The following is a 26,256-nucleotide window of genomic DNA, read 5'->3' as shown; positions in this document are numbered from 1 at the left end:
ATTATTATCATTTTAGGAAAGTTACAGTTAATTTGCATATTGTGTAAAATGAAAATATGTACATTATATATAATATAATAATATATATATATATATACAATATATTTTCTTTAGTACAAATTGCTGCTTTTATCCCAAATACAATCTTTCCACAAAGCCTTCAAAATAACTCGCAGAGTGCACCTACAACCCCGACAGTGTGTGATACTTTAAATTAGGCCCCATTGCAAACATGAACTCAGTAAATAGTTCCATCTATTAAAGCTGCATAGGCGGAATTGGGTGCTTTTGACCGAGTTCCCCCAGGATCCTAATACGTTGGTATTTTTAAAAAAGCACTAACTAAAACAGAAACAGAAAACACTGATAGGAAGTCATAAGGAACAAATTGATAAAGTCATGAAAAATTGGAATGACAGAATAAAGCACCTGTGAGATATGACAAAAAGTAAACCTCTGGGGTCTGTGGGGACCACAGTCAGTAGGATTACGGTTAAACTCTCTTATATTGCACTTTCTTAGTAAACTCTTTTATTTGCCTCATGTTTTTGCCAAACTTTTACTGTATGAAAAAAGTATACTGCAAACTAAAGCGAGTCAAACTCTCTGTATCCTCTACTGCTTTATAGTATGCTTTATACTTTTACATTTGCTGCAGATTGCTGTGTCTGTTTTAAAACATAAAATCTTATCTGGGTATGATTTTAGTTTATAGTATACACAACTGATAACTGATCTCAAATTGTCTGATATTTTAGGAATACATTGTCCAATATGTAGGATAGATGATAATGTTGCATTTTGAGATTTAACAGACGAAACAAGCCTAATTCCTAAAATGATTATTTTTTTGTGATTGTGGAGTTGGAACACAATTTTGATTTGCAGCTCTCAAGATTAAGGACATGTTCAACTAATTGCAGATATGGTCAAAACAATGTTTATTCCCCAACTAATTAACATTTTTCTTCAAAAATTTGGAAATGTATCCTAATCAAAGCAACCTGACTGGTTGGATTTTTTTTTTTACAGTTTGCCCCTTATATTTATTATATCTTGCGATATATGTGTTTGTGTGTACAGCATACATGTTGTAATTTTTTTAATGAACTGTTCCACTTCTACTTTCAGGGTATTTCCCGTTTAACAGTCCACTTTCTCACTGTGCAATCCACACATCTGGTAGACCTTCATGCCTGCCCCCTCTGCCACACCCGCGACAATACACACCGTGTTCAATTAGCTCATTATCTTGAGCATCAGCTGTTAGCCTATAGCTCCACACACAGAAATCACAATCCTTACACACACTGGCATGGCCAATAAAAGGTCTGAACAATTGTAGTGGGTTGGATGTGCACAGTATCGGTGCTGATCAAGAGCTATATGTGATTCAGAAGGCGATAAGAAAGGTGCACCTGCTGCCTGTTTCAGCCTACTGGGCCTTGATATGCATGAAATAAAGGATGCCCTGATTCTATGCAGCTTATTAAACCAGCCTGCCGACCATATTGGTCGGATTAAAGCTATGTGGCAACACCCTCTCCATCCGTCCATTAACACTTGAGGCACAAAGCGATGTCTTCGCAGAGCATGCAGAGCACGGTTTTGTGCAAAGCTTGTCACCGGTATGAAGATGCTTCATGCCTACAATGTCATTTCATAACAGCCGGCAAATGCAGCATGCACCTGTTCCGCTGTCATCAGCGCGCTATAAGACAAATAAATAAAATGCACAAACTGTACCTGTCCTGTCAGGTCCGGGTGTCAAGCTTCAATCCAGATTCTGATCATTGAGATTGCAGGAAACTGGAAGACGGACGCCGCCACCGCCCCGGAGCGCCTTTCCTCTGCCACCGGAGATAGAGCCCTGCAGGCTGGGACAGCAGGCAGGCACAAGCCGGCAGGGATGGCTTTTACGGTCGGAAAAGGCAAGGAGGAGAGTGGAGGGGCGTTTTCACGGTGTAAGCAGGGGAACTCCGAACGTCGTGCGTGATATGTGAGGACAAGACCGCTCCGCTTGTGCCACGCAGCGTCTCTTACCACTCAACTGATTTCAGGTCATCTTTTCCCGCCGTGAAACACTATGTTGCATGATTCTGACATGGAGGTTGAAAAAAAGGATGCTCACAGAGTGTCATAGTTTCAATGCCAGATATAAACTTAAATCCACTTGTGATTACTACTTCTTCAATTCGAGTGCATTTGAATACAATATAAGATTTACTTTATTGTCTCTGAGGGGACAGTTATCTTGGGCAATAGTGCTACACACAACTGCAATCATCTTCGATACAATACTAGACAATAATAAATTATATACAACATAATAAAAAAGATATGTAAAATATTGCATATGCCTTGTGAGATAAAATATATGAATGCATAAATATATACCCTGAATGACTTAAGCATTGTTAAGAGGGATTTTTAATTGTCTTAATCATACATTGCAATTCTACCACACCTCCTTAAAAAGAAGATGGGAGGACACCTGCTGAGCTGCTGCTCCAGAACAATACTGCAGCCTGTCTGTGTCAGAGCGCCCTCAAATGTCATTTAAGCAAAAGTTCAAATAGACTATGATGTGCATTGTGCATCATTAATTGCAAATCAGAGCTCTTGGCTTCAAGACTAATAGTAACTGTTATTGACAGTTGTTGACATATGAATAGATTTTGGCCTAAAGGGCAAGCGGAGGAAATTAAGTTATTGTTTGCCATCCTTTGATTATTGTTTAGAGCAGCTGCATAAAGTGATGCATACTTGTTATCTTATGGTATTTTATAATTGTTCATGTATGTGCTAGAAAAGAGCCTACTTACATTCAATCACACATCCAACAAGCTACCTTTGACATACTTTTCATTGCTGTGAAGAATAATTTTTAACTCAGATTAACTAGCATTTAGTAAAAAAAAAAAAAAAAAAAAAAAAAACTGTCACACTGTTCTGCGCATAGCAATCAGTGTGTTGAATGGGTGAGGGCTAAGTGGGTGATGTATTGCATTGGTGACTCATAGGAACCTTGTGTACTGAACGCCCTCTTTGGCTTTCATGCACAAGTGTTCTGTTCAAATGCAAATATGCATACAGGAAAATCAATTCCTGTCATGCTTCAGTGAGTCTCCTTCAGTTGCTTACAGAAAATGGAAAAATAAGCGGCGGAATGACTTCATCGCCATATGGGGAGGGTTTTTGGAGCATAAACTGATGCTATAGGACATGTCTTAATTCATTATCCCTGTGTTGACTGAGGAAGAATAATGAATATATGACCACAAATACCACCTCCACATATCCATATAAAAATCATTAAGGATATCAGAGGATGTCACATTTTTTACTTGAGAACAAATGAAGCCAAAGCTGAAGTCACCTTAAGGAGTTATGAAGCAATTTCTCCACATGGTGGCAGTCACATACCATCATCATCACACTCCTCAACAGGCCAGTAAACAAGGTAGTGTATGGCCTATACATACTTCACCCTTGATCAAGAACATATCAGTTTTCAGTCAGCCCCATGAAAGTGTTTAATTTGCTTTGAACCTGCATGTTAATATCTAATTACACGCATATCTAGTAGTAGTTTTACCGCATGACAAGAATCCATCACCTTCTATACACAATGTCGCTCCAAGCACTGTCTCACATATAAAGCATTATCATTTTTGCTGTTATTACCTCTGCTGAGCTGCACCATAAATCTCTTAAGTACTGAGAGGGTTTACTTTACATTATTTACACTGTCACAAGGTCATATTTCCACAGAAATTAAAATATTTCTCTGAGAAAACATCCTGTTACATGATTTATGTTGGGAATTCGACATCATCCCTGCTTTTTGCCAACAGGCAAAGAGCTATATGTCTTTTTTTTTTTTTTTTTTTTAGATGTATACAGTTATGGCTTACTGTTATTACTATTATTATATTCATCAGGAGGAGGGACACCGATCCTAGGTGCAGAAAACTCCGGTATATGCAGTGGTTTAAACTGAGCAGATCCTAACTGCGTTTTCCTTACTTTATAAATTGCCTAGTAAGGAAATTAAAGGATTGATTACGTTTTGTACCTGTTTTTGAAGTGTTTTGGATCAAGTCCAGGACAAGTCTCAAAGCTTTTGGCAAGTCCAAGTCAAGGGTCAAGTCTGCATTAGCAAATTGCAAGTCAAAAAGCCTGTTTGTCTATCAGTGTTAAACATGCTAATTATAATAGCACAATGACCCAAAATCCCACCAAATACATACTTTTTAATGAAACCAGTTGAAATGATCACTCTGTCTTCAACAAGAACACTGAGAGTGAAGGTTTTGAATATGTTTAATGGCGCAAAAAGCCCCATGTGTATTCCTGTCTGTTTGGGAGTATTTGAGGAGTCTCTCACCTCATCCATCATGTGATAACATCTACATGTCACAAGTCCAAAGGAAATTATTCAACCCTTTGATTTATGAGCGTTTTCTGAACACACAAGGCTACTGTACACAGGACCTCCCTACACGTTTCCTTCTCACTGACCATTGGTTGTAGGTGCTCAGAAACTCAACCAGACTTATTACCTGAAAGGTCAGGGATCCCGTACGAGTGACAGTTACTGATAAAGTTGGAGTCAAAGGCCAGTGGGATCGGAAGAAGGTAGTGGGAGCTGACCGGTTAAACAAATACATCTATGCCCTGTTGTTAACATTGAGGTTTTTACGAGTGAGGTGCAGTGTGTGTGTGTATGTGTGTGTGTGTGTGTGTGGTATGTTCACTTAGTGCTTTATTTGTCCTAACCTTACATCTGTGTAAACAAACACACACACACACACACACTGTACACACACTTGTTTTTCCCTCTCCCAGACATGCTGCTCGCCTGACAGACGGTGTGTTATGCGACACTGCGGTATGTACTAATTTCAAGACCACCAACCTGCGAACTTTGTCTGACTGTTGCCATGTCCTCTCCAGTGAGTCCTTCCTCAGTTTAGTTCAAGCCTAAAACACAGAAAGTATCACAGCTACTTTGCATGGCCGTACATTACAATGCATTGAACATCTGAATCTCAGTGAAATGGTGGGACATCACAGAGATGTGATCACTAAGGTGCTTCTTGAAATCATTCTGTACTGTACATGCCTTCCTAGAAATTGGCTTGGTGGCATTTGTATTGTTGTCTCAGAATGCTTCATTTTAATGCAGCGCAAGTCCAGTGACTTTAATTAATAAAGATCTTCTGTTGGAACACGTCAGACATGGAGGTCTGATTCTTTGTGCTACCATATAACTTGTAGAACTCCTAAACAGGATATTTTTTCTACATAACTCAGTGAAGCCACTTGAATTATAAGAACTTGGTAAGAGAACATGGGGCTTTCCTCAATATGATCAAACAGTGCTTAAAACATCTGCTCTTCCTCTATCATTTCACTGAATACAGCCTGGATGAGAAAGCTGCACTCTCACTCGATTCCAAGTCTGACCCAAATGAGGATTTGATAAATAACTACACAGAAAAATGGAAAATGATGAATTCCAACTGCTTCATGTAACCCGGGGACAGTCCTCGGATTCAGAAGCAACGATTGGGATTAACATATTTTGGCAGGGTTCACTGAAGCAATTAAAGAAAGTGTGATAGGAGTAGAGGTTTGGCATTTGTTGAAAACAATGAAAGATTAATTACTTGTGATCATTGAGTTGGTCGGTGAATTAGCACATACAGTTGAACCAGCAGTGTTGAGCTTAGCATAAAGTTTGACAGCTTCTTCTTCTTCTACTGTGTTTGATCCCTCGGCTTCATCTTTCCCAACTGCTCTTCCAAACAAGGGTTCTGCTCAAGTTTGTGTATACTTTTTCCTCCTGTCTGTGACCCAGAAACTGAGGGGTATTCTTCATTTGCTCCTATGATGAGACATGGAGTAATGGGTGAGGAGCCTTCCAGAGAAAATATAAACAAAATCAAGATAAAACCATGTAATCAAAATGAAAGTTAAAGAGGGGGATCTTCCAAATTTTAAGTTCAAAAGCAGCACACAAGCAGTCCATGAAATTGTTGTTATTATTTTTATAGTCTTTCCAGCAGAGACTTCCAAAGAGCTTCACTTTACTTTGGAACCTGGTCAACAATGGAGTTTTCATTCATTTACATGGATGCAGATTTTATATTGTTTGGGGTATATAATTAAAGTTATTGCCGAGAATTATATCCTTCAACACCACATCCAAGCAGTTCATGTGTGAATTCTACACTTTTCTGGCACGAGTAGAAACATGGTGATTGTCATCGAGCCATGCTTGTGTGGGTATGTGTGTCAAAGTTTAAATAAATGTAAGAAAAGTCTATTTGAGTCTACTATGTTTAAAATATAATATAGTCTGATATACCATAACTATTAAGGCTTGTTATATATACTAAAAAGTAAATAATGGATTAGGTAATTGTCAGTTTTCATTTTGCTCAATAAACCATAGACGTTGCTGTTAAACAGTTTAAGGGACCATATGCATACAATTTTACAGTTTGCAGGAAGACAACTAAATAGTCAGCTAAACATCTAATAATCAGCTAAATATATAATAATCAGCACTCCTCTCTCCAACTCTCACTTACGTTTTCACCATTGTCTTCCTGCAACATTTCAGAATGAGACTTCTCCTTGAGCGAGACTTGGTTAGACAGAATAATAAACAGACCAGATCAAGCGAAAGGTAAAGAAAAGTTTTAATCTCTCTGTAGGGATCTTTTCCATAATGTTGTTAGACACTTATAATAACAATCTGAGCCTGTCAGTGGCAAAAACAAGCACTTCTAATGGACGTACATTGAAGGGGCACCATTGCCCCAAAGGATTACATTACAGCCCTTTTCGCAGCTGCTGGCTGAAGTGCTCTCACTAAATACTGGACCAGTTTCAAAAACTGTTGTCACCATTAGTCACTTAGACACAAAATGATGGGAAAATAGGGTCCAGATTGAAAAATCCCAACATTTCCCTTTAACTGTTATAAGCAGACATAAACTGATAAGAGAAAGAAAAGATACGACAAACAGCCCAGCTTCTTGCCTGGATTTAATCAGCTGCTGTTCTGTGAGCGTCTAAGTCACTGCACCCGAGGCACATCCTCACACACCCGCTTGGCCTCCAGATGTGTTCCTTGAGTGATGTCAAGCCAGACAACTCTACAGGTAGCAGTCTGAACAAAAACAAATACGAAATTGCTTGAGCGTCTTCTTCTTTTGCCATTCTTTCCCTCTCTTTCTATTCCCTGTGAACCTGAAGTCTTGTTGAACGTTGTTAATGTTTACACTGCAAAGTACAAACAGAAAGATAAAAGAATTCCACCCATGTAAGGCTGCAATCTTAAAGGGGCCATATTATGAAAAACTCACTTTTTCAATGCTTGTGCGTATGTATTTACGTCTCTGATGAGGCTACTAACACACAAGCTGTAAAATAAAGACCTTCCAGTCAGTTTGGTGAGGGCTGGCTTGTCTGTACTCACGTGATTCAACAAGCCATTCAGATTTGATGCCCCTTCTTACATCACACAGGGCAAAACTAGGCTGAGCTAGGCTAAGCTAAAGGCGAAAAATTTGCCCGTATTGCGGGGCAACCTAGCCAGAGCTAACGCCGGAGTCACACATCACTTCAGCTGCTGTCATCAGTAATAAACATCTTAAATGCCGGTGAGTTTATATGATTTTAAAGTTAAACAGTATGTAGATATCTATGTGTATAAACAATAATGTTGCTGTCGTATTTATACTTTTAGGTTATGTTATTTTGAGTGTGGATGGAGCAGCTACAATCTTAGCATAGCTCTGATCTATCTGAACTCCATTCAAAAAACAAGCATTTTTCACAGTTGTTTGCATGTTGTTGTGCAGACAAACCTGACAAAGAATGAATTCAGGCTTTTTATAAATCAAAATCATGATGTAGTTATCCTTTTGATCCGTTTATTGCAATTAAATCACAGTAAAATCAAAGTTTATTTACACTCAAACCAGTCATTCTGAACGGGGCTGTTTAGACAGGATGAGAAGGCTGCTGTGGCGCTTGATCCTTCTGGTATTTTGACCAAAGCATTTCAGATACATTTTATTAAGACCACAGGGAACTGTGTTAACTTGTGGAAAAGGGGTATAATATGGCCTCTTTAATGCAGAATTCAAGACACATAATGTGACAAAAAAACTTTTAAAAAACCACGAACAAGCTTTCTCCCATTTTCCACATTGTAATTGCAGTTTTTTTTTCTTTCTCACTCTCTCTTTTTGTCAGACTGCTTTTTCCAAGGTTATCTTTCACGCTTATTTACAGGGTTACAGAAACCTATTGTGGCAGACTGTGCAGAAAGTGAAAGCTGAATTGATTTATAGTTTTATACGTTTTTTTTACACAGCTAGTTTGGAAGATACATGTTCAAATCTGTCAATAACCCTGATGTCAAGAAGTGTGAATTGATTTACTATGCAGTGTACTATTACAGTTATCACTTCATCAGTCAAATATGTCTTTGAGGCTTGTCAAGAGATGCCAATATAAATTCGAACAAAAAATGCAGACAAGAAGCTCATCACCCTTGAATGTTTCTACGCACCAATAAATAGAATGATCTGTTTTCACCTCCTCAATTTTTCTGTGTTTTGCAGAAGCTCCCTGAATCCATGTAAGACTTGCGCTCCAGCTCTGAGATAAATAAATGGACACACACGGATGGAAGACACACATCCCAAAACCTCAAACGTGCTGAAAGTATAAATAATAGCAGTAGGTATAAGAAAAGTCCAAATACTGTATACTGCTCCGAAGGTATAGTTGCACAAAACCACATAATCGGTTGTGTCCCATCACTGTCACGCAGTAAAAAAAAACCCTGGCCTGCAACTATCTCACCACTTTTGGCTTCTATTCCAGGAAAAAAACAGGAAAAAAAGTGTTTCCCTCCCATAATAACAGTTAACATTCTCCCACAAAATTGTGAAATCTTGTAAGAAACTTGACCACAGTGGAATGAAAATGGGGATCATGTACAGTATGTCATTTTTTCAAAACTGTAATTGGTCCCACTGAAGTAAAATGGAACAAAATACTTTTTTTTTTCTTAGAATGACTCTGTACCGTAGGTGTTAAGCCTACAGCATGAAATACTGTGTTGCAGAAATAGAGTTGTTAGAGGGAAACATTAATCAAGACCACGAGCCAAGAAATTGTTAATTCATGCTATTAAATTCTTTTTGGAATCTTCACTCATAATTAGACGTACCTGCAGCAGGTGTGATGCTGCAACTTGCAGAGATACACCACACTTTTCACTTCCCTCTAGGCATGTTATAGAATTGGCCTCTGACAGACAAGCCTATTCAGATAAATGAGAATGTAATCATCATCCAAAACAGTCTGATTTATGCAAGTACAAACATTAAACCTTTATGCCGCAGCTAATAAAGTTTGTTCCTGACATAAGACTGCACTTTGAGCTCTTATTTAGTGCTTTACCACTTCTGTTCCATGTTTTTCTTTATGTTCTTCTGTAAAGCATTTTGGTATATAGAATCTAATACATTAACTTGCTTCATTAATAAGAAAGGAAACATACACACAAAGTTACCGATGGGCCCGGTCTGTCAAAGTCATTACTGAGAACCCCTGAAGACACATTGAGCGTAAGCTGAACACAAATGTCATTACCACATGTTTCTCTCTTGTGCAACTGTCTCCTACTGTATAGCTACTGTATTCTCTGTTTTGAGGCTGCATGCAAAAAAGTTTTATAAATTGACACAGATAGTCCAAAGCCCCATGTAAAATAAATGTGCTTAACTTCTCTGTGTCACCTTGGAAATGTAGTAATTGCCTTAACGGACAGAGTTAAACAAACAACCTGGAAAGAGATTGATCACAACTGCTGCTGCTGTTGTTGGGGCTCTTTTTTCTTCATCTCAAAGTGCAGGTGCTATTTAGATAAACAGTCCTCCAAATGACATGTGTTTATATTTTGCTCACATACACTTATTAACTTAACACATGGAAACAAAATTAATCCAAAAGCTGGCTGCTTACCAACATAAATTCGAAAATGGTTTGCATTTTACATTTTAGCAGGTGGCACTTCAATTTGAAGTCACAAAGTTTGTGATTAGCTCATAAGGTATTTTACTTATGCATGGAGAGTGGTGAACATTTAAATCTAGAAAAACAATATGCAATGTTTAAATCACTTTTTTACAGCTTGTTTATCATGATGTTGATAAAGAAACTATTTTTAAACTAGAAACTATTAAGACTATTAAGATTAAGATCCTCTTTATTGTCATTTCTCAGCACTCACATACATTGAAACAAAATGTATCCTCTTGCATTTGACCCATCCTAAGTACCAGTAGGGGTGGGCCTCTGCGGTGCAGCACCTGGGGACCAATCCAGATCTTTTTGCCAGTGTCAGGGGAACTGATGGGAGTATTAACCCTAACATACATGTCTTTGATGGTGGGAGGAAGCTGGAGCACCCAGCGGAAGCCCACGCAAACAGGGGAGAACATGCAGGCTCCACAAAGGGGGGGACCTGGGACGGCCGGGGTGCGAGCCCAGGACCTTCTTGTAGTGAGGCAACAGTGCTAACCACTGAGCCACCGCCCCCCTCCACTAAGTGTGAATTATAGGTCAAGTGGGAACACTCCTCACATTCCGCACTTGAATAAACCAGTGTTTGCATGTTTCTCCGTTCCTTGAGGTAAGGTTCGACTTTCGGCTGCTTAAGAAGTCAAATGTTATGAAAGACTTTCCACTGTATGATTTACCTTTGTGGTGAAGAATTCTACAGATTCATGCCTCGGAGCAACAGCAGCGCATTTTTCTGAAACTTTCTGAAACAAACTTCCTCATCCTCACAGACCAGGAAGTTCGTGCATGAGCATGTAACCTGTGGGTGCAATAGGTTCTACATGAGTAGATACGGTATTGAAAATGCCCAATGCAGTGTATCATCAATTTTCTTCCAATCACAGGCCTTAAATGACCTTTCCTCAATCATACCTAGATCTGCATCACACCCCTTCAAGTTGAAAACAAGTTGAAGTGGCGTGAACAGCTGGTTGTAATGCCACCTCAGTGTTGGGAAGAGACGCTGTGCCTAGGGAGCCATGAGGAGATAAGAACATCTGTGCTGCTCTTCTTCAGCTTATGAGTCTGAAGTTGTCAACATCTCAGTAACTGTCAAGTCATACCTGAGTTTCAGACTCCAGAACAGCTGTGAGGGTTAATGGGGTCATGATCTTTCAGTGCTGTCTTTCTAGAGCAAAGGTGAAGAACCTTTTTTTGCTCAATGGTCACCATTAGTTGAGTGGGAAGTACACAACATGGTGCTTGTTCAGTCAGAGACAGCGTGATGCAGATGAATTTTTATGGACATGTCATGGCAGAATGGTCATGCAAGTAGTTTAATCTACTCTCAAATGTATGAAAGCAGAGAAAACACAGGCAGAGACAAAGAGACTCCAAATGACCATAGTTCATGTTACATTTCTTCTTCTACATAAAACTTAAACCTGCAATAACTGATTTTTTTGGCCTCTTAGGTGCAGTGGAAGCAAGCTGTGAACAACACAACACTGACATATTATCACCTTTTAAATTTATATGACAAACTTGTTAGCATATATTTTCCTATTTACACATCCAGCAGATACATTCACCCGGGTGACTGTAAGGCTTGCAGTTTGTAGTGTGCAGTGGGTTTTTAAAGCTTTTTCCTTGAAAATAGTTGCCTGCTGTAGCCCAAAACAGTGTTATGGGAGTAGTGAGAGTGAACCAAAATAGTAAAGTTACAAGCCAAAAAAAACAACACAATGTGTTGAAAGTCACAATAAAGCTCTGGACAAATTGACATGAAAGGCAAAGTGGATTCAGTGGATTCATCCCTACAAGCAACCCCTTTTACATACAAGTAGTGGCGTAATCCATGGTTGGTAGAAAAATAAATAATATAAAATGATAGCTACTTTAAAGCCATTGCGTGTAGATTTTTATGTGATTATAGGTTATAGATATTATATGTTACAAATTATTCTGATGGTATACGTTTCAGTTTGTAGAGGAATTAGACAATCTGGTGGATTCCTGGTGGAAACTGGTGTAGTCAGTGTGTTGTGTCCAGCCAGGAACACAACCTCAAATGATGCTACTGTATGGTGCTCTGTGTGTGATGTGTAAGTGGGCAATTGTTTGACAACATGTTAGCCATCAAACTTTATAAGGTATATAATAAGGTAATATGGTTTTAAGTTATTTTGGCCCAAGTGGCCAAAACAAAATTTGATAAATGCAACTTTAAAGTAGTTTATTTGGGGATTTTCTTGTAGTGAAAGTGAGCTAAAGTGTTGTAGGTGGTTGTAAACCTTTACTTTTATTTAATCAGTTACACAGCCAATTGATTACAAGAGATGTCTGCATGGAGTGTTCCCTTTGGAGACAGATACTTGACTGTTTTTGTAAAACAATGCATTGTTTCAAGTCCAACATAAACCTTTGTTGAAAGGATCATATGTGACTGACAGCTCCCCTAAACATAGGACAGTATATGTTTCACTATGTTCCAACACAAATTTCCACTTGTATGCTGATGATACTGTGATATACTGCTCCATGTCTATACCAAACCAGGCTCTTTGTCAGCTACAACTTTCTTTTAATAATGTACAACATACTCTGTGTGATTTAAAATTGTTTTAAATGCTGACAAAACAAAACTCATCATGTTCTCAAATGCAAAATCAAGCCACTAACCTTCAGATTGAGTCTGTATCTCAATACAAGTATCTTGAAATTATAATTGATGATTCTCTCTTATTTCAGCCTCACACTCAGCAACTGGTGAAAAAACTGAAGTTGAACTCCAAAAGGAGACTACTTGTTGCTTCCACCTTTATGTCTGTGCTGGACTATGTAGATGTTATATACATGCATGCGTCTTCATAATGCCTACATGTGCTGGATACTGTCTACCACGGAGCACTGAGGTTTATTACAAATCTCAAAGCCCTTACCCACCATTTCTCTTTGTATGCTTGGGTTGGATGGTCCACCTTGTCCACCCGTAGACTTAACAGTTATCATATTCTTATTTATAAGGTTGTTCTGGACTGCCGCTTTCCTAGTTTCCTAGAAGTTATTTTCTTTGCTCCTGGGTCTTCCTGGTTCCTAGCAACTGTACCTAAAGCCCATACTGAACTGGGAAAAAGGGTGTTTAAGTATTCTGCTCCCTCTGCTTGGAATCAGTTTCAAAATTACCTGAATCTTCAGGGGCTGGTCTCATCGGATGCATTTAAAGTGATTCTAAATAACTTCTTCTTTGTTTTCATTGTAAATTGTTATATTTTTGTTTTATGTCTGCAGCCATGTTATTTGTGCTGCTGCCTGTCTTGGCCAAGACACTTTTACTCTTGGTTAAATAAAGGTTAAGTAAATTAAATAAAAATATTAAACAATGTTTTTATTCTGAGGTTTACAAGCCACATATTTCCTTTGTTGTATTTTTTTTCTTTTTATACTTTGTATAATGTACAATGGAGAATAACATATTATGCAACAAGGTCATGAGTCAGACATCCTAAGAGAGTACCAGCTACATCTGCAAATCAAATGGATTCTTTAGTATACAATGATTTGGTACATTAAATATGCAACAGTAAATATGATAGAAACGTCATGTTTTTAAAAATGTCATAGATGCTCCACAAGAATACTGCACTATTATAATAAATATCAAGCGGTTACTGCACCTGTCACTATTATATTTCATGATACTGACAAATCCTTTGTGCTGTTGATTACTGCATTATTAGAGTTATTGGACTGTGAATGCTGAATACACATAATGTCATACCTATTACTGTGTCAGTCTTTGAAACCCACCACATAAAATTCCTTTCTGTCAGATAATCACTGTACAATTAGCTAGTAGTACTTGTTAATTCATGTTAAGTGTAAATGCAGTTTGATAGTTTTTGTTACTAACTCAAAAGCACACTGGTACATAAAAGTACTGTAATAATTGTCGAGTGCCGGTAATTAGTAAAACCTACCTAATAAATACTCTGCAATTACTGCACTCTTTAATTATATACTTAATTCAAGTTTATCAAATGTTTACTGATGTTTCATTTTATTTTTTCCCCTTTTATATTTTTCATGTTACCTCATTGTATTGATTTATACCCTTTATTTTTGTGTACTTTCTTATTGTTGAAAGGAGCTCTGAATGATTATTTGTGTCATTATCTGCATCCTAATTTATTTACAAAAACTCTTTAAATTGACTAATTTCATTCCAACAGCACAGAGTGAAAAGATGAAAGCACTGACAAAAGGAAATGAAAAGCTCCATCTGTGTTTGTTCTCCCCTGTGCACGTTATCAAAAAGGGTGGAGACGTGGAAGAGTAATTCCTTAAAAGATAAAATCATTCTCGCTGGCATCAGTACATAGGAGAGGTCATATATCACTTTTGATCTTCTCTGAATTGTGGCTGAGAAGAATTCAAGACACATTTTGGCCATGTAGATAGAGGGACTAGACAAAATAATGTTGACGCTGATCAAGGCCTTAAATAAATAAAATAAATAATAAAAAAGTTAATAAATCACCTCGGATTTCAAACTTTTTCATCTAACCTACGAATTCAAATAAGATGTCTTATTTGAACTTCACATAGCAAAGTGCTATTTGCCAGACCCATGCTTTGTAGCTGAAAAGTGCTGCTTAGATTGTGTTCTATGAAATATGCCTCAACTTCATAATCGTTTTCAATGGTGATTTATGAACTTTACTGAAAGAGCTTCAGTTCTTTCGTCTACTCCCTGTAGTCAATTATGTGTATGACTCAAAACACATTCTAAATGTCTGACTCAAAAACAACCTGGCAGGCCTTTTTAATCATCCATATCATCCACGTTTCACTAGTCAGGTTCGTCATAAATCAAAGGGTTGACAGGCTTCATTACCTTTGGGCTATACTTTGACTGCAAACGTGCAGATTTGAGGTTGGCTTTTGGTCCAAATTTTTATTGTTTACTAACATCAGGCTGGAGGTCAAGTGCACAACTAAGAATTTATCGCGAAATGAGAAAAAAGAAAATATATTTAATATGAAAAAATATGATTACCACATCAATGTGAAATTATATCACAGGACGTAGCTCTACACTATTTCTGGAAAAGCAAAGGAGCAGAAATCCAATAAAAAAAAACATTAAAACAAGTCAGATCCCGGCTATGTTGTAACTAAAAGATACTTTAATGCATCTTCACATCCTAATTACATGTATCTCTGTTAATAAAAACATAACTGCAAAATTATTACATTATGGAAGCTGAACCAATAACCTAAAAACTGTAAAGGTAAATGGTACAAGCATGAATTGAAATCCATGAGTACATTTTCATATCACACACCCGACCACAAGCAGTAACTAGATATTTGAGCAACCTGATTATTTTATAAATGGCACCATACACCAAATCAAGAACATAACGCACTTAAAGCAAAGCATAATAACAATGCATTTAGACTGCTTTACTGTAAACGCTATATGTTTTATACTCCAAATCGAAAACAGAATACACAGTATGTAAAAATATCACCATGATATTCTGTGTATGGCAAGAGTAGTCATTATTATCTTTCAATTGTCAAAAGTTCACTGTATGTCACAAAAGGTCTATTCATTTAATGAACCAGAACACAAACAACAAACTGTAAGCCATGGTAGGGGTCCTGAACCTGCCGTCGCATGGTCAGGATGTCTGCACAGAAATATTTCCCAGGGTTTACTGTGGGAATAAGGCCTTACTCACTGAACGATATTATTGGTGCTCGCTGCAGAAGGTTTATACTGAGGCTCCAGGGTAGGCTTATTTAGGGTAGACTTAGCGCAACATTCCAGGATGATAGGTGGTATTAAGGCTTCAAAGGGTCCAGTTGGTCTCACGTTCTGTCTTATGAAAGAAAAGGTGTTCGTATGGCAGTATACGTAGCTTGGTGGCATGAAATATATTCTCTGATTTACAACAAAATGAATGTGTAATTTATAAAGAAGAACAACAAACAAACAAAAAATTTAGCTACAGAAGAGTGGCTACAGTTACAATTCCTTTTAAAAAATTATCTCACTATCTCGGGATTACAGTCGTTTTCTTGTAATAACAGGACAATTTTCTGCTTATCCCGGGAACACAAAAAGTCGTTTTCTCCAATTAATGAGTAAATTAACCCATTATCACTAGAAAATTATATTTTTGTTTTCTCCAGATAACAAGAAAATGATCCTGTTATCGTGAAAAAAAACTCGGCTATCTAAACATAACACCATTATTAACTCGTGACCTTGTGATAACAGGAAAATCATCACAACCACAGCTGTTCTTGGTTATTGTAAATAGCTGTCGTCAGATATCACATGTCACATATCAGTTTCTGACAACTGCTGTGTGTATTCCTCATCTGTAACAAGGTAAAAATGATTATTATTTAGTTACAGCTGAATATGTAGGTGCTATATTTTGTAAAACAATTTACCAGATGACATTTAAAATTTTACTAGATACTGTACAATGGACTGGTCCACTTAGAGAGATAAAAATATGGGATAGAACCAGAGGTAGCTTTGAGAGTTGAGAGCAAGCTTATGACTGGATATGGTGACAGTTCATTGCTCAGTGAGGGAACATGGGTTAAGTCTGGAGTGTTCACGTCCATACATTCAACTCAGCACCTCTCAGATGGCCTTGAATAAGCAATTTAAGCAAAACGAGGGTTAAAGCACCACAGCTGACCTCGTACACACCCAACAGACGATAAAACCCCAGGCTACCCAGCTGTGCAGCACACAGTACCGTTTTTTTTTCCCCAGACTGGAGAAGTTGAAATAGTCCCATGAAAGAATTTTACTCGGTCTGGGTACTTATTTACGCTGTATTTATTCTGGCTGAAATTACTTTACACCAGAGGGCTGTAAATTGCAGTCAAATATAATCTACAAAACATGAAAGAATAAATATGTGCATGCTATCTATGTAAAGAACATAGTATAAATACAGAGAGTGACAAATAACATTAAAAAAGTCTTCACCACTGATAGTTAGTGGTGAAAAACAGAAAAAAAAACACATTAGTGACTCTAGTTGATGCGCCCCAATACATCGTTTGCAGAAGTCAATAAAGTCACAACTTTTTTAGTGAAGATTACATGACATTAAAAAAAAAAAAAAAAAAAGTCAGTGGTAACAACAAAAACAGGTTCCAGTAGAACACATTAAATTGCAAGTTAAAGGGAGAAAACTAATTTCTCTTCAAAATAGAATCTATCATAGTGCATAGCAACTGTGAAAATTCACCATTACTAGCTGGGTACTGGCAGGAAAGTGACCATTAACAAAATATAAATACTAATGGTTAATTTTGAGCAATCAGAGTTTTACAAAATGTTTTTCCATACACTTGGAGAATTCTGCCCTCCATGTCTTTTCCCCTTTGTTATTTGTGTTAATGTATTAATTTGTCTCTGGATGTCACAGAACCTGGAATATTAAGATACAATTTCAAGATAGAAATATTATATTTTTTAAATGTACATAAATTCATACATACATATTATACATGCAAACATACAAAGTGAGGAGGCAACCGTTTCTGAAAGGTAATTTGTAACCATATTTTTTTCATGTGTCCCATGTACCATGATCATGATCATGATCATCATTGCCATATTTGAGTTCTTGGAGAAGAGCCTTGTCGCTGGATGCTTTAACAATCCCATGAATACACCAGAAGTTCTCTAATGTTACTCACTTATATAAAAAAATAGCCTTTATCCACAGGATTTATTCTAATTTTATATTCATGTTCAGCATGTTTGATAAAGTTACAGGTTCTTTTCATTCTATCCTCTTTCTCTCTCTCTCACACACACACACGCAAACACAAACACAAACACAGACACACACACACTCATGCCACATATTGTACTGAATCTACTGCATTAATATTCTTTCCATGTTATTTAAAGTAATAATACCTTTAAACAAAAACAATTAAACCAATACATATCTGGTGTACAACGTGGTCCATTATACAGTCTTTGGAAAGTCATTTGTAATGTTGATCAATTCACCATCTACAGAGCCGCAAAGGAACCTATCAGGGGTAAGTTTAGATTTGCTTGGACCAGAATGACCGAGTTACTTTAGTATGAAGGCACATAATGGCACTGAAATTGACAGAATGGAAATACATTTTAGATGTCCACTTTGTGATCCAAGCTGTAGCATGCACAAAAAGGCAACAATAACTAGCTAGGATTCTCTTGGCGGTGCTTTTATTAAACGGTTTAGCAACAATGAATGCTTTTCAACAAGTGATGACATATTATTGACAAAAAATTGGGCAAATTATTATAAATATTGAAGAAAATGTAATCCCAGTACCAAACTTAGAGTGTGTTGTCTTGAAATGCCTCCTCACATTAAACTCCCTTTTCATGGAAAAGCTCTCACTGTAGATTAACCACATGGACCACAAACCAGCAGGCACTAACAAATACCACTTACTGTTGTGCTTCTCTGTTTTCTAGAGTAGACCACAGGATTTGGTGAACAGTGAACAAAAAAAGGGATAGAACACAAAAGCTTGTCTGTAATATACGCCAGGAGAACTATTTCTGCTATTAGTGGAAAATCATACAAGGTGCAAACATTTTTTATAGGATAAATAAGTAAATATTGTTTGCTCAGCATCAGTCCAAGGAACAATTTGAAAAACTGGACAGGGAAACAGAGTAGCGAAGGCACAGGAGAGAGAAACTAAAAGGATTCAATTATTGGGCAGTGGGTGGGCACATGTAGCCCCAGAAGCAAGGAACATAACCACTCGACTGTGGTGAAGCACTGCATGTTACTTTATCATGTTTAACTCTATTAGTGGCATAGCTTCATGGAATTTGACACACTTGAACCAAAGCCTGTTTAGGCCTTGGGCAATATAGTGCTTTACATTTTTTTCTTAAGCCCAAAGATTGACGGAATAAAGCGGACCATCTTGACTGAGGAGCTGTGATCTGCTAAAATGCGGCTCCCCATCAAATCAGTATGTATTTTGCATACGAGCTCTCGCTTAAAGGATAAGGCTGGCGTTATTCTGTACTTTTCTTATTGTTAATAAATCCAATGACAAGACCTAAACCAGGTCTCTCAATACTTTCCAACATCCGTCTACCCCGTCCGTGGCACTCAGCCCCAAGTCCATTCATTTCTAATGAAAATGTAAATCTGTAAAAATGAGATTTTAAAAGTCAACTCAAATATAAGTAAATAGTGCTTACATTTGGTGCACTTGTGATAATTTATGGCAGTAGAATGATGAACGTGGGACTGACTGTGCTCATTTATATGTTTTTAGTAGTTTTTGGACAACAATGGAGGAAATAGCATAATGCTTTGACTACACAGACAATACCGTTAGTAGGATCAATTCACTGTTATGTTTATGATATGATATGTTGAGTTGGCTTTTTGATATGGAGATTTTTGTTCTAGTGAGATTTATAGGAGAGGCTTGGCTGCCGAGACAGAGAACACTGTGTCCATTATAACAGGATATTTCTTCCATGTAAATTAAATGTTCTGAAATGTTCTCTTTTTGAATTTGTTGAACTGTACATCATGATCTGTCATGCGGCCATCCTGGTTATTATTGTCTAGTGCCTTTTAAGCTCATATGGTCTGGGCACCAAAAGATATTTTCATGTTGTTGATGGTTGGAAACATATAGAAGATCACCAGACTTATTCTTTAACATTTAACCGCTAGCTCCAAGCTATTAATTTTAATTTTCCCTCAGTTCTCTTTGAGATGGACTAATTTGGGTTAGACCTAACAATGTGTGGTGGTTCAATTTAAAGTTTGCTCCAGTTAAAGCTGTCATACCGTATGTACAGAGTCAATGCTAGTCAGTGGTAGTGAGGTAAAAGCACAACAAATATGACTGATAGTTCAGCTGCAAAGAGCAAAAATGATATATTACTGCTGAAAGAACTGATATGAACAAAATGTCAAGCTGTCGTGGTGTGAAAGCCAGATTGACTGTAAATAGTCTCGTTAACCAAAGCTCAATAATACACCTGAAAACACAGGTAGTCATAAGATTGCCTCATTTTTTTGGTTTGCGTGTTTCGATATTGTAAGACATGATATCACAATATCATGCCTTTCTCCTACTGTCCATGGCTCCTCATGCTGCTTTCTGCTCTCCAACATTTTCGCAGAAATGTCTTTGTTGTCCTTTATATATTGATATAGCTTATCTCATTGTTTTGAAAGACAAGTCAAGTGTAGTCCACAACACTCTGTTACCAGGTATGAATACAAAGGCTTTGTCTGATCAAGCTTGATAGAAGCAAGGTCACTGGCTATAATATTATGGTGAAATTAATCCTCATGCGGCTCTCGGGAGGGAACGAAAAGGGGGATCGCCTCCAGCGATCTGTATCAAATTTGCTGAAGAGGTCTTGAAACCGCTCGGCTTGATGGAACTTGCTCCAAGAGTTATGATGCAAAGGAATGTCGGCAGTGTCAAACTCCAAAGTTCTTTCCTTGAATGTGAGCGTACCTGTGGAAGCAAGTGCGCCAAACAGAAAGTGAAGGGTCCATTCCCCCGAGGAGAAGAGGAGAAGATGGAGAGGAGTCAAACTGTCATCCAGGGCCGGGGACTCTGTGAAGACTCCTGACTGGTACAGTCTGCGGGGGGCTTTGAAGAGAACATTACATATTAAATAAGTAATATTGAATGGGTAATCCAGTGATTTAGTATTGCATCAAATCATACAGATAATAAAAAAAGAATGGTCAAAATCACAGCAGGAGAGGCTGAGATATCCTGACTTTTTAGTGCCTAGTATGGGTTAAGTTCCAAAAACGCTGGATTCTGCATGTCCCGTATTTGTTAGACCCTCCCTGCCTGATGAACACCCATGTCGTTCAAACTCCATGCCTCAGTTTGTAATGAAGGCTTGCTGTTAAAAATTGTAGTCTCCAAACCCAAGTCGAGATAACCCTGATGACATCATCAAGGTCCTTTTTTCAGACTTTGGACAGCTCCTCCCAGAGCCACAGAAAAAAAAAAGATCAAACAACTGTTTTCATTTGCCGACTACAAGTCCTCTTGATAAATAAATAGAAGTGTGTAGAGTACCCTTCTGAACATTGAAATATGACTACTGCACATTGCTTCTCAATAACGAGTTTCTATGACAATTATAAAGTAGAAAAAATAGAAATACTGAATACATAGAAATCTTCCAAATTTTTTAGATTTAGTTTTTAATTACATTTAGGTTGATTTGATTTTTTTTAAAACAATATTTTAAGGTGTTTGTCCTGGCTTTCTTTGCCCCCATGGCCTTGTCAAAAACATATGAAATAAGACTCATTTGTTCATTAGCGTGCCTCTTTTCAAGAGTCTGTGCACATATTGTTTGTCTGAAAATAATGACACAGCATAAAGAGTTCTTAAGTTTTCTGTTTTCAAGCAAGTAAGACTTTACACGGCAAAAGCAGTTTGTCTTCATCTTTGGTGACAGCATGCAGACACAATGATGCTATATGCTGAATTTTGAACCATGATGTAACCAGTAAGCAACATGTTGAAAAACGTCAGATATTTTTTTTGTTTACAGTCTGACTATGTCCTTGAGCGGAACATGGAAGAGACAACTGACTCACATCTCATTACAACTCAATTTTATACCCTTAGTTAATGATGATAATTAAATTTTCTTTTTTTTGCAACTAATGGTTTTCCATGACAGCTACAAGTGTACAATTTAGTAAAATATAAACTAAAATATTAGTCTATATGTATTTATAACAGTAAACAAACAGAATATAAGATCTGTTGTTTGACACTCAGAGACCCCAAATTAACAGAGAAATCCAAAACTGGCCGTGCTTGATGTGTGCTCACTGTTAGCGGCCTGTTTATCAGCTCCAGTCAAGACGCTTCACTTAATAATTGGCTTGATGTGTTGATGTGTTGATACTTAATGAGAGCAGAGATTTAGAAGGACCCAGTATCATTTTTACAGAAAGAACAAGACTGACCTTGACAGACAAAAATCATGGCACTCAGGGTCTGCGTCAAGCAGAGCACACATGCAGCGACGAGCCTTTGCCCCCTCACGTTCAGGTGATTGTCCACCAACAGCACGTCTGATTCGCTGAGGTCCTCTGTAGCTCGACATTCCATAGGGCACCGTGCGTCTAAGAAATTTAAATAAACAGAGGCCATTTATTTCAGGTGTATAATTGTTAAAAAACAGAAAAGTTTTCACTGAATCTGCCTTGTGTTTTATGATCAGTTGCAGATTAAATGTTTTGCACATGAGCATTTGTTTTTAGTTAAGTGACCATTGGGAATGTTCAATGGAAAAACAAAGACGGCCAGAAAGATCCATGAAAGTGAACAGTAAAATTGAAATATAACTTCCATAGATCAAATTTACAAAGAGACTCAGATCAGAGAGTCCATCACTGTATACTTGACAGTTCGAACCCTAATCCTCCCATCTGGATACCACTGTTGTATGTGGAGTGTCAGGTTGGCATCACTTCTCTCCATTTTCTCATTCCATGCATCTGTTAATCTGTCACGCATGTTTTTGACCAGCTGTGATGGATTTTTATCAAAAACACAAATGTGTTTGTGGCTTTAGGAGCTATAAGGTCTTAAGGAGCAAACAGGAAGGAGAATCTCTTCCATGACCAATTTTCGTATACCACATATACCATTTGCACACAGCTTGAGGGGAAGGTCTCAACTACACTGATGGCTATGAGCTCACCCCATAGATTTGTCAGATTATGTCAGACTGCACTGCTGGTGTCCTGCCTGCTGATTCCACTGTTTCTTGTTAAACCTGATCCTACTGCCTGACCGTTTACAACTGTAAACCCGATTGACCCCTGAGAAAAAAGGCCTTTTAACCTTAAACCTGTTCACCCTGAAGTGGCTGCTTTGGGTCAGAGTTCATTCTGGAAATACTGATGTCAGCTGTCAGGACTTTCTGCTGAAACATACCTCATACACAATATGGAAAGCTGACTAAAAGCAATATCATCATAATTGTACTCTAGGGGAGAAGTCACAACAGAAGAAGGGGCCATACATGCACGCAATGTACACTTGGAAGCTACTTTCAACCACAGTCCTTCAGAACATTTGGGGTCCTTCAGTATAGGAAAGAAGTGGCTCCTTCTTGTTTACTTTCTATACTGAGATTCTGTGAAATCCCTTTATGTGAGTTTATCTTCAATCATAGTGTAGTGCTCCCAAAACATATTCAAAAACACATCCATTGTTTAAAATGAATGTTGCGGTATATGTCGATATCACCACCACGATACCACTCAGTCTTTAAACTATGTCAATTTGTCCCAACTTGCTAAGCAGTAATAAAGTGCACTGTTTACCTGAAACAGCCAACAGCAGTCCTGGCACAAGGAGGCAGAGGAAGAAAGAATGCTTTCCTACTGTCTTGCCAAGGTTTTTAATATGAGGTTAGGAGGTAGAAGAACAAAGCACCATTCCTCAAAACAAGAAGGTGTTGGAACAACAAAGGTGTTGAAAACTATACTTTAAAGTATTGCTACTAATCTGTGGTATGCTGGGCCACATGTTGAACACACTTTGTGTAAGTGGAAACTGTGAAAAACTACTGTTTACTGTAATTATGCCAGCTAGTAACGTTCACTCTTCATAGTTCATCATCACCTTCAGAGCCAACTTAGCTGCCAAAGTCGAGTCATTGTACCTCTGTGGCGATCCGAATCTGACTGTGCTGGTGGTCCCAGAACCAACCACATTGACCAAATTAACACCTTTAGCAATAAAAAGTACCTTCATTATGTTGCCTTCCTCAGTATTTGTCCATACATGAAAGCATAAGATGTTTATGCCACAGGCCAGTTCTACCTCTACCTAAAGGGCAAGTTAATTAATCTAAATTGTGAGCAATTTAAGTCATTTCTATTAAGTGATTTGCTTTTGTTTAAGAGGAGACTCAAAGGCTACAAAAAAAACACACACCACAATACCACAATAACATGTTATGGTGCAATTTCAGTGAACTGTAAACTCCCTTTGAATAAATCCAGCTCTAGTGAGTAATGAATAGAGCATTATAGTTTGGTCAGGCCCACCTTTAAGAAAATGATGAACTGGCCTATAACTCAACAGCCCCATGTCGACTGTTAACTTTGCTTGACAGATTTCTCTCTGATCTCCGTCCATTTAGCTTCACAACCTCAACACTGCAGATTAATGGTATTTCAGCTGCTTCAGGGCCTCTGAGAATTTGTCAGTTCAAGACAGGGGAGTCAAAGTAGCTTCATCTATTATCACGTTCACTGATCAAGTCTCAGTGAAGATGTACATTTGCCCCACAGTTGTGAGCGCTTAGCAAGAGCATCATTATTATTATTATTATTAGATTGATATTATTGATTATTTCTGATTAGACCAAACATTTGTTTCTATTTTAAGTGTCTGGTGCATTTCATGACACAAATTCAAATGAATATATGAAACCTAATTAATAATCCTATCATCTTTCTTATCATGGTGCAGTCATTAAGCTATTACTCATACACAGATACAGCTGATTCTTAATTTAATTTTGATCTTTAACTTGAAATACAACATGGACAGTGACCATCATTAACTTGCAGGCTAATTAAATAATACAGATTATGACTCATGTAGGCCATTAAGGGGATGGCAAGGGAGAGTAACAGAGGACAGAGGATGAGAAGGGGGTGTAAAAGAGAGAAAAAGCACATTGACTTTTGCAGTGATAACCTCCCTCTCTCTCTCTTTGACCTTGCAGGGTGAGTTTGTTTCTCTTGGGCTTGCCATCACTTGAACCATGACTGCGTCTGGCGCCTCGGGAGGCAGTTACTCTGGGCGTGACTTGCAACAATGTATTGGCTTTAGTGCATGAGTCCCGTATAATCTGCGTTTAAAATGGACTTAATTGCAAGTCTTTATCCCAACTGACAAAGGGGAAAATATTGTACAAGCCGAGGCCTGCGCAGCAAATCCTGCTAGATACTTGGAGAATTGTAGATATTTTACAGTATTTAACAAAGCACGTCTTACTCAGGAGTGTTGATCCAGATGATGTCCAAATGGCAGTAGTACACGCACTCTTTATCCTTGTAAGAATAGCAGGTGCAGCGCTTAGATCTGGACTTTGCCTCCGTTGCCTCAGACAGTAAATCCGCCGGTCCCCCGGGGCCAAACACCCTGCTGGTGTCTGGGATACCTCCAGGTTTGACCTCGGATATGACTGAGGCATCGGACGTCAAGACACCTTATATTGCACAAGAAACATGATAGAAATAGAAGCTAAGTAAGAAAATAAATAACCAAATGTGTGAATAAATAATGGGGAACAAACAGATTGATGTGAAAGTTGGTTGCAGCTTGCAAACCTGAAACGTACCTTGTAAGAGAATTAATGCCAGTACTTTGACAAGCATGATACTCGCGTGGATGGATAAAATCCTTGCCATGTCAGATATTCCCAAATGAATCATAGCCTGATGAGAATGCAGCGCACTTGTCATATTAATCCCCCACCAGCATGGAGTGAAAATCCATTAACTTCTTTGTAGATGTCCATGTGAAGCTCATCTCATATGGTCCAGACGTTAAATAACGGTTCAGAGGATGTTTGTCGCACAGTTCCTTTCATATTTATGGCTTCATGTCATAAATCCTACCTGTGACTTGCACAGTGAAGTGAGAGGAAACTGCGGTTTTCTTAAAACAAATTGCTCTCCGAACCGCAGCAAAGTGATCTTTAAGAGAAAGAGAGCAACGATGCTCTGCAAAGTCACTTCTCCTTCTAAAAGCCCAAATCAAAGATAAAGGGCTTTAGAGAGGCTTGGGTACACGCCCACACCTCCCCTCACACCCCTTCTGTCAAATGCAGTGTGTGTGTGTACTGGCATGAACTACTCTGTGTTCCTGTTGATGCATGACATGAAAAATATAATAGTTGTCTTGTTTTAAGATAGTAAAAGATTTCATTGAGCAACACTGCCCAGCACGGGCCCTTACATCATTACTTAACATTGTTATCAAATACTTCCATTTATCATAACATGCTTTCAAAACAGAAACCTTTGAATTAAAACCCCAGACAAACTC

General features: G+C 38.0%; 1 protein-coding gene across 1 annotated transcript; it reads right to left on the bottom strand.

Moving 5' to 3' along the window:
* Window positions 1–16,947: 16,947 nt before the first annotated feature.
* On the bottom strand, window positions 16,948–26,028 carry edn3b (endothelin 3b). The gene is made up of 4 exons (XM_067591903.1): window positions 25,547–26,028; window positions 25,201–25,414; window positions 22,146–22,304; window positions 16,948–20,793 (listed from the first exon to the last, which is right to left on the bottom strand). Exons 1-4 carry the CDS (start codon window positions 25,668–25,670, stop codon window positions 20,739–20,741), a joined length of 552 nt encoding a protein of 183 aa, XP_067448004.1. The 5' UTR covers window positions 25,671–26,028; the 3' UTR covers window positions 16,948–20,738.
* Between the last annotated feature and the right edge of the window lie 228 nt (window positions 26,029–26,256).

Source organism: Thunnus thynnus, chromosome 6 (assembly GCF_963924715.1).
Source record: "Thunnus thynnus chromosome 6, fThuThy2.1, whole genome shotgun sequence".
In the NCBI taxonomy this organism is placed as follows: domain Eukaryota; kingdom Metazoa; phylum Chordata; class Actinopteri; order Scombriformes; family Scombridae; genus Thunnus; species Thunnus thynnus.
The sequence above is the reverse complement of the archived record's forward strand: the minus strand, read 5'-3'. Positions and strand labels throughout refer to the sequence as shown.